At 38.8% G+C, this 9944-nt stretch overlaps 1 protein-coding gene across 1 annotated transcript in view; it reads right to left on the bottom strand.

The window, feature by feature from the left end:
• The window catches only part of rnf17 (ring finger protein 17), a 116478-nt gene extending 110100 nt beyond the window's left edge, over positions 1-6378 (bottom strand). The window contains exons 1-8 of the mRNA XM_037686726.1: positions 6357-6378; positions 6074-6186; positions 5684-5781; positions 5513-5585; positions 4420-4509; positions 3450-3553; positions 3136-3304; positions 2851-2927 (exon numbers count right to left, since the gene is read on the bottom strand). Coding sequence (XP_037542654.1) covers positions 2851-2927; positions 3136-3304; positions 3450-3553; positions 4420-4509; positions 5513-5585; positions 5684-5781; positions 6074-6186; positions 6357-6378 — 746 coding nt within the window. The remainder of the gene's footprint in view (positions 1-2850; positions 2928-3135; positions 3305-3449; positions 3554-4419; positions 4510-5512; positions 5586-5683; positions 5782-6073; positions 6187-6356) is intronic.
• Positions 6379-9944: the final 3566 nt, after the last annotated feature.

Here is a 9944-nt window from a genome sequence, read left to right as displayed (position 1 = left end):
TAATGACCTTTATCACAATATGCTAATTTTTTGAGAAGGACCTGTATAACAAATGTTAGAACAATATGGTTAAAAATGACTGAAGTCTGGATTTCATGTTGAGTTAAAGGTTAATGTACTATGGTAGGATGAAGTCTGTTTACTTTTATATTTATATATTTTGAATTATTTGTCTGTAATGGACTGGAGACCTGTCCAGGTGTCCCCCACACACTGATGGCTGATATGGGAACCAGTGATACCAGTGACTCGTAAAGGAAGAAGTGGATAAAGATGATGGATGGATGAATCCAATATTTTAATGTATGCTGATGATACTGTTCTTTTCTTATCTGGCTCAAACATCAAATCTATCAACAGTCAGCTACAGGCAGATCTTCAGAAATTTCATTTCTGGCTACAAAAAAATTGCTCGACGATTTATGTAAAAAAAAAAAAAAAAAAACATGTATTTTTCCTCACCTAGAAGACATTTCAATATTTCAAATCCTCTTACTTTTTTAAACAAACCCCTTTCGATTGTCACTACTTAAAAATATCTGGGAATTATCTTACTCTCATTTAACTTATGTCAACATGCAATCTTTATGTACTAAGCTGAAACAAAAAAAATGTATGTTTACTCCAAAATTAGATCAAATTTGACATTTTCTGTTTCAAACACTTATCTTCATGCCATAATACTTTCAACTCTGTCATACTGTTTACTGGTCTGGTCTCTTACTACTAATGAAATCCTGAAACCCATAGCTAGGCTCTACAATAGGGCCGACAAAATTCATGAACTTCCCGGCTGGACTCATCACTGTACAGCTCTTTCTTCTTCAAGTGCTCTAACTTTTCAAAATTATGTTCTACACAGCAGTATTAAATTGTATTTTCAAGTTTTTCATGGTGTCAGTAATGTAGCTCTTTCTACTTTGATGTCTAAAACCAATTATGGACATGGTCACTCGACTAGAGCTGCTACAAGGACACTTGCTGCTACCAGCCTTTAAAAGCTGTTATGTCTGGAGATCATTTTTCAATGTTTCTACTAAAGCATGGAATGACATTCCACAACATATAAAGTCCATCTCAACATTCCCACTTTTTACCAAGACTCATGTGCGTCATCTGTTGGACACCTTCTTTTAAAATCACTGTTAGGTGTCTGCCGTATTAATGCTGCCATTCTTGTATTTTGTAAAGTGGTATGTCTGTTAATGTGAAGTGATGCTGGATATCTGCAGGAACCTGCTGTAAAACAGTAAATATGCTGAGCCAGGCCCGATTTCTTTTAATCATGTCCTGTTTAAAAATTTAAATAAATAAACAAAATTATTTGTTACTAGATTTTTTTTTTTTTTTTTAAGAAAAATCCAGGCAGCTAAGCTAACCTATTACTGGTAATTTTATGCACTCCTGCATTTGTTCCTATTTTTGGTACAAATAGAAAACGATGCAAAAAGATTTGTTACAGTAAGGAACCTAAAATTGTTATTTTAAATAAATGTTCTATTTGTTTACATTGTTGTTTATTCTTTTCAGCTTTTCATTTACATAACTGAAACAAAAATTATAATCATTTCAATCAGTAATCCGTTCGGTCAGGGTGGGGTTCAGAAAAAAAAAAACTTGGGGCTCGGTCCGGTCCAGGCTGGATTTATTAGGCCCGACTGAGACTCTACCGTGGAGCTAACAAAAGTCCGAACGGGATCGTTTGAAACTCGTAGGTTTTGTCCTGACAGGTAAACCTGAGAAATTTTCTGTGTGGTGGATAAACCTTAATAAGAAAACAAGCGTCCATCAAATCGATCATTACAAACAATCTGATGGATGGATGGACCAACAGCGTTGTGTGCTAACATTCTGAACGTATATCTGCGGAAGTGTCTGTTTAGTACACGCAGATCTAAAATGGGGCGGAGCGAAATACTGTCCTTCTTTGGAATCAGCAAGTAGCGAGAACAGAAGCCTTGGTGCGCTTCCTCGTTCGGCATTCCTCTGATCGCTCGTAGCCGTAGCCATAATGATAAGGGAATTAGTTCGTCATGACACGTTAACTGTTCGTCGCTAAAGCTAGCCTCGGGATTAAAACCATGCTAGCAGGCAGGGTAAAACAAACGCTAGTCGTAGCACATTAGCTGTAATGAAAAAACTCTAAAGGTACCAAGCTAATGCTACCTCTAAGGAAAGCTAGCTCGCCATGACGCGTTAGCTTGCGTTACACTTGCAACCACTCGATTAATTAAAAACTGAGCAGTGGGAACAGCTCGCCTTGACGCGATCACTGCTCCCAAATGTAACAAAGTTACTTCTTGTGAAGCACCAACTTCACATGCTTCAAGCTGACGCCGGGAACTGCGTTAACGACGTACCCCTGTACGGGACACCTGGGAACTGTTTAGCAGCTAACCTAGCTAGCCTGACTGTACTGAGGGAGCTTGTGGTTTCTCACGGGAAGAAAGCGAGAATGAGTAGGAGGTGGTCGGTTGACTGTGGCGTCACGGAGGGGGCGGAGCCCTGAGCACAGCTCAACCAGTCCGTCTTTGACAGACGTAATGCCATTGAAGCTGCCGTAGATGGTCACGCTGGAGCGTTTCCCGTAGTGAAACTCCGAACAAATTTAGAAAAAGAAACTGAGGAATGCTTATTTTTTCTAGACAGTTTCTGCATTATGGCTTTGTGTTTCTTAAATAATCAGACCAGAACATGTGCTGTTGTCCACATAGCATCACATTTATAGCTGTGAATATCTAAATGTTTAAATTTTTTATTGTCCTTTTTCCTAAAATCTAAGAATTAAAGAGTGTTTAACTTTTTCTTGCCACTATTGTACGAACACTGAATCAAGTGTAAAGAACAAACCTCACTCCAGTGCCCACAGCATTGCCTTTCACATCAAAGGAAGTGCCATCAACAGGAGCTTGCAGTGTCTCTAGGACCTAATCAAATAAAAATACCATCGTTCTGCAATCAATACATTTGTACTATAATAATCTTCATTTACCAACTCATAATTAAAAAATGGAAACTATTACTATATTATTGCAAGAAGAAAAGTAAAAAGCAAGTAACTGTTACATTTATATGGTGTTTTTATATGGACAAACTGCTCAGCGAGTGCAAATGTTAGAAGGAAAACGGTCAAACCTTATCCAAGATGCAGTACTGCTCCAGGAAAGGAAAGCGACGTACTTCTCTGGCCATCTGCATGGCAATCTCCAACGTTTTAATTCTCTCCTGGACTTGTGACACTGCTGCTTCACTGGGGGAAAATTGTACTTCCAGTTTCGTGAGCTGACTCAGCTGTGCATCTTTCCTGATGACAAAGAAAATTAAAACAATAAAGATACAGCTTTGAAGACTTTTAGAAAACCTTAGAGCTAGTTTAATACTAGGTTATGATGAAAGCATATAGTCAGATTACATTAACGGTTTCTATTTTGAATAGTTCATGTTCATACCACATCTGAACAGTGTGTAAAGCTTTATCTGAGGCCTGCTTGATCTCCGTCTCCAGTCTGGCTCGCTCTCTCTGCATCTGTTCTGCCAAGCTAGTTGTCAGAGTCTGTCCAGAGAAGAAAACAGGACAATCACTAAGTGACCTCCAATACCACGAACACTAAAATGTTGAGCAATGTCATTTTACTGTTTTTGCTTATACATGTGTTCTTTCTCCTCAAGTCATAAAATGTGCTAACGACAATAGATGTTTTCAAAGTGTAATATACGGTGGCCCTAAGGTGTAAATGAACAACATTTGAAAAAAACAGAATCACATTAAGCCAAAGAGGAAGTTTGTTTTTTTAAACTTTATTAACAGCATAAAACCGAACAACAGAATAATATACAGTACACAAACAGAGATGTGTGTGTACTGTATATTCTAAAAAGTTGTCAGGTCCTCTGGATGTTCAAAAAACAACAACAAAAAATAAAGTGTAGAAACGTTTCGTCTCTCATCCGAGAGACTTCCTCAGTCTGAGGTGCTGTATTCAGCTCAGTCTCTTAAATAGCACCTTCTCAGAGTGGATCAACCAGTTTTCTGCTGACAACCAGAACCAGCTGATCACATGCTCAAGAAGGACCATCAGCCTAACAATGGATCATTAGCACCTGATGGCTGTTTACTGTTCACAGAGGGCTGAGTGATACTAGCAATCACAGCATTGTAAGAGGGGGACAGTTGAACTGAGGCCTCCTGAGGACCAGACTTAAGTTCTTTAGATTTTTCTACCTGGATTATTGAGCATGCATCAGGATTGCATCAGGATGTACTGTACATTGTTCTGTTTTATGCTGTTAATAAAGTAAAAAAATAAATAAACCTTCCTGTTTGACTTAATGTAATTCTGTTTTTTCCAAATGTTGTGATTTTGTTGTGTTTCCAAATGTTCATTTACACCTTAGGGCCACCATAGTTGCGTCTTTCACCTTGTAAACGTGCTGCAGCTCTGTAAGGTTTAGAGCAGCTTGTGCCAGCGCCTCATCCACTGCTTTCTCGATCTCCTGAACGTCTGCAGGCTGTGAAAAACAGGACCAGAGTTATTTAGAGTCGTCTTTGTCACCACTCTGGTAACACTTCAGCCACAACTTCATCAATTCTGGAAAATAAATAAATTAAAAACTAGAATTAAAAATCTGCAACAGAGTTGGGTGTTTTTCATGGATGGATGTTTGATTTCTGGACCATACAAAGATCTCCCACATTTAACAGAGAAATCAAAGCATTTAGAGGTCACAGAAACATACAAACATTTAACATCATAAATATAAAAGTATTTATTAGACTACACCAAATATTTCAGGTTTGACTGTCCTGAGGTTTTAATGTCTTCACAAAAGAAATTTAAACATTTACAATCATAGTTTCTTTGTATAGATCAGTGTAGCTGTGTAATTCAGTAGCACACCTCACATGATTTGCTTATTGAAGAATTTTAAGTGCAAAAATGATCAATTTTATTAGAAATCCCAATTTTAAAAATTGCTGATGGACAACTGAGAAAAACAAGTAAAATCCCCCCCCCCCCCCCCATGCAGAAAATCCTATATTGCAGATTACAAACTGCAGGTAATAAAAACATGCAGCCCACAATGGTACAAAGGAAGAAAGTTTGTAAACGGGCGGGGTCCACGCAGTCACGCAGGCCACACGGCAGCAGACAACCCCCACACACACACACACACACACGTCTGCCTGGCCTGGCTATACATGATTTTTAACACTTCATGATGCTTTTTATGGACTGATGCGACTTAATACTCTGGAGCCACTTATACGCCGAAAAATACGGCACATTATCTGTGAATTGTTTTAATTAGGTAATCGTTATATGTTGTAAATGGAATATAGATATAGACCAAACATACAAAAATTGGTGTGGTTTATTTGCCATCTGCTATTTGTATTTCTGAAGATGGACACGGGCCACTCGTATCAATCAACCTCTATTCAAACATACAGGTAGAAGCTGATACATTAACACAAGTTTCCAGGTGCCATCATTGTAATGTCCACAAATACCTGCTCCATATCTCCACAGGTAGTGTCTTCAGATGGTGACAGTCTGTTCTTTCTGCGACTTCTTGATCGGTCACTATGGAAGTGTTAAGAGATAAAATCAACAAAACAATTATCAAATAAAAGTTCAATAGAAATGTTCATAACAGGAGGGCTAAAGTTTAGTCAGTGTACCTTTGTATCTTGTTAATTTGAGCAGTGTAGATCAGGCCAATGATCCGGTTTTCTTCCTGCAAACCATGCACTCCTGTTTCTGGAAGGGTTGACTCAAACTGCAAACAGACAGTTGAATTTTTATTCTCGTCATCTTACCATTTTAGAAAGAAAACATACTTGAAACAACAAATACATTTAATAGTCTTTAATTTTTATTACTAGTATATATCTAATAAATATATATGAACAAGATGGCTACAATAGAATTCACAATGAAATAAGTCATTGCTAAGAAATACACTTGACCCATTCATTCAACCTTTATTTCTGCAGGTTCGTCTCATTCATCTCCCAGAAACAATCGGTCGTATGTTTGCTGAATGGTAAGAACATCTGTGGTAAGATTACCTCACAGTCAGGACATCTAATGATGCTGCCACACTGAATGGACAGCAGGCAATTTGTGCAGAAGATGTGGCAACACAACAGTGTCCGGGGAAGGTTGCCATCCACTTTATCTTCTGAAAAGTGACCAGAAGAATAAATATTGACTCCTTAAGCTGATTGCACATTTATTGTAATAATAAGAAAGAAACATTTCTTCTAATTTACTTTTACACAGGAACGAGATTAATCACTTATAATTTTAAACCTAGGCTCAAGCTGACTAATTTAATTACGAGATGCTGACGGGGGTTGTAAATTGCAGGCATTGTGCTTGTGTATCATTTCTTTTAAGGGAAAACGCGTCCATGCTCAGTTTAAATGGTGCCGTTGTTGTTCAGAGTATCGATGTCGAATTACATCGTTATCGACCGACATTAAGAAATACATTGTGATAAAAGTTTTGGCCAGCCCCAAGTCAAACACGGAGCAACTTTCCACTCTTAAATTGATTCTGTGCACGGTCAGGCGCTTCATCAAATTAGTTGTGTTGCAGACACGCAACTAGTTCACAACAACTGATATTATGGCATGCCATAATATCCATTAATAGCCATAAGTGAATGTTAATGGATATTATGGCTTCCACTGCACCACATGAACCCCGTCTGTGGGTGGAACCACATGTGTGTTTATCCTGGTGTTGCAGCACTGAATGGCTGTAACGTGTAGGGGTCCTTTAGGAGCACTCGAGCACACGCTAAAATCACCACTGAAGCCAAGGATAAGTTTTTTACTGTACTAGTTGGTTAGTATATCTACAGCATAAGTGCTCCTCCTCCCTGCTCCTCCTCCTCCCTGCTCCTCCTCCTCCCTGCTCCTCCCTACTCCTCCCTGCTCCTCCCTGCTCCTCCCTGCTCCTCCTCCTCCTCCTCCTCCCTGCTCCGCACTGTGGGACAACAAGCGCTGCTCTAAGTTTTTGGCCACACTTGGAAAAAAACTGTGTAATATTTAGCTCTTTGTCACTGGCTTAGAAAAAAGTTGCTTTCAATTAGGGGTGTCAACGTTAACGCATACGATTAATCTCAAAATATAAACGCATGTTATTATTACCTGATGCAGATTAGTCGTACTACCTAGTTTGACCTATAAAGGCCTCGATCCTGCACAGGTAGAGTTGTAATTTCCAAGCGGAACCTGGAGCCGCGGGCCATAATGTGCGTGCGTGTGCTTAATGTGCGGGCCGGCCAGTCTCGGGCTTTGCTGCAGTTTTACGAGTCATACTGCACGGTATAAAATGATGTTGATCTACTTGTAGAGGAGGAGGCAGCAAGTTTATATGTGGAGAGGATGAAGAAAGAAAGAAGAGTGCAGCAGTTAATCAAACTGAAGAGATCACTGGCACATTGCACAATGATTGTGCACGTGGGCTCAGGCTTCTATGATGCGGTTTTACTAACCAAAGCACAACTAATTAAGAATGCACAATAAAACATTGTGTTAATGTTAGTGGTGTAATGGTGCATGTGGGCGAAGGGGTGTAACGGTACGCTAAAATCACATTTCAGTTCAGTTCATTTTCGGTACAAAAAAAAAGACAAAATAAAGACTTACAAAATGTTTATTTTGAAAATATGCCAAGTAAACAATGTTTGTATAAAAATAAATAAAAGCGACCCATTTAGATGATGTTCTAAAAAAAAGGCACTCTTTACAATAAACAAACTGTACTAACAATAATAAAAATCTTAATAAATACAATAACAGTCAGAACCAGAACAATAAGCAGCAACACACTGTTTACAATCTAACTAATCAATTTTTAAGTTTTTGGACAAAAACACCAACTTGTCCACATTTTCTGTCAAAACCTGAGATCTAGTTGCAGTGAATATCTCCAGCGGTGGAGAACAGCTCTCTCTAACAACAGTAGCAGGAATAAAGAGGTAGAGCTTTGATCATGTTGCAGTGTGGCTGGATTTGGTCTCATCACAACCTCTTGGACCCGACAGGTGGGTCAGGTCCCTGGAAGAGTTCAGAGTTCACTCATCACACATTCTTAGCTGGAGGTGATCTCTGGTGGATTTCCCTGAAGAAGAAGAAGACTCAGCTGCTGTCTCTGTCCCAGACTGCAAATAAAACACAAAGAGGTAAAAAAAAATGAGTTAAGATTGTAATTTTAAATTAAAAAAAGTTAATTAGATAATAATAATAAAAGAACAATACCTCTTCTTGAACGGTTGTTATGAGGTGGTTGAATCTCTCGGTCATCATCATCAGGACTTTAATCTGGTCCAGGGCTTGTTGACGATCAGTTTTATCTTTTCATAAAGTGCTGCTAAAACTTTTTGGCTGAAGTGTTGACATGATGGGATGTTGTATTGGGGCTCAAGAACTTTAAAGTCGGTGCATCAACAACAGAAACGTAGATCCAGAGCTTTAAAAACTCCTACAGCTTGTGTTATTGCTCTGGACCGATGTGAATGACCTGATAAAGGTTGTTTAAATGCTGCTGTTATCAGTCTTTGCACCAAGCTGCTAGAAGAGACGTTCACGTTCAGGTGATGTCGTTTCAAGTTGGTAACAAGTTCGACGTGATGCTGCTGCGGATCCAATCTCCATGAAACAACGTGGAGACACAGCTTTGATTTGTTCACTTGTCTTTTAACAAGAAAGACAATGTTCCCAATAGGGATGGGGCCGATCCGATCCAGTATCGGTATCGGCCTCCGATACCAGCATAATTTACGTATCAGGTTTTCCGATCCACCTGCCGATATTTCCGATCCACGATGCATGTTGGCTTCAAACTATGGAATGGATTTCCTGAACTGCGGCGTGTCTCATGAACCCAGAGTAATAAGACCCGCCTCACATTCAGGAAATCCAGTTCATAGTTTGCAGCCAGCTACAACGTGAGGACTGAGTTAGCAGCACTGTGGCTAACAGCTAACAAACTTTTCATCTAAACATGTCGCTGTGTGGAAGTATTTTACACTAAACACCACAAAACAAGACAGCAACATGCACTGTCTGCAGAGCCACAGCGCCACATTAAACCACGGTAAAGTTAGTTTTACGATGGACATTCGAGCTCCGTGGCTTCAGCGGGGCGTTGCTCTTTGCTCAACCCAAAACAGGCGACTTGACCCCGGTCAGCTGCGTCCAATCTGCCCCGCTCAGTCTGCCCGTCTCTGAGGAGGGACAGACTGAGAGGGGCTGATCCAAATCAGGCTGCCTGCTTCGGACTGAACAAGAAGAAGACATCGCTGAAGCCACGGAGCTCAAATGTTTACAGAGAAGATGCTAAACTTCATAATTAATGATCAACCACTATCAGTTGTAGAAAACGAAGGATTTCACAGTTTGATACTTGCAGCCAAGATATAGTTTACCCTCCAGGAGATATTTATCAGTACAACAGTAGACAATCATAAAAAAACACATGATTTGAAAATTATATTAAAAACAAAACCAGCTACATTATAAAGTGATGTAAAATACTAAAAACAGGAACACGTCTGTTGATTTATGCCATAAACTTAGCAGGTGTTTGAAGCCAGTTAACATTTTATTAAATTAATTTATTTATTCATTCATTTAAATTAAACAAAATAAATTTTAAAAAAATCATCAGAAAGAAATCATTGAATGAAGAGTGCAGAAAGAAGAAAATTCTTATATCTGCCCCTTATAAAAAATAAAACAACTTTAAACAATCACTTAAATTAATCACTTTAATATCCACTTTAAAACTAGGAATAAAAAGAAAGATGTTTTGTGTTAGCAGAATTTAATTCTAACTTTAAAACTTATCCAACATTAATAAAACTTACCTCAAATTGTTTTTTTGGACATGCATGCATATATTTGTACAAATTGTACTTGAGAGGAG

The sequence above is a fragment of the Nematolebias whitei genome, chromosome 13 (assembly GCF_014905685.2).
Source record: "Nematolebias whitei isolate Nwh7 chromosome 13, NemWhi1, whole genome shotgun sequence".
NCBI classification, from domain to species: domain Eukaryota; kingdom Metazoa; phylum Chordata; class Actinopteri; order Cyprinodontiformes; family Rivulidae; genus Nematolebias; species Nematolebias whitei.
This window is presented reverse-complemented; position numbering and strand designations above follow the sequence as displayed.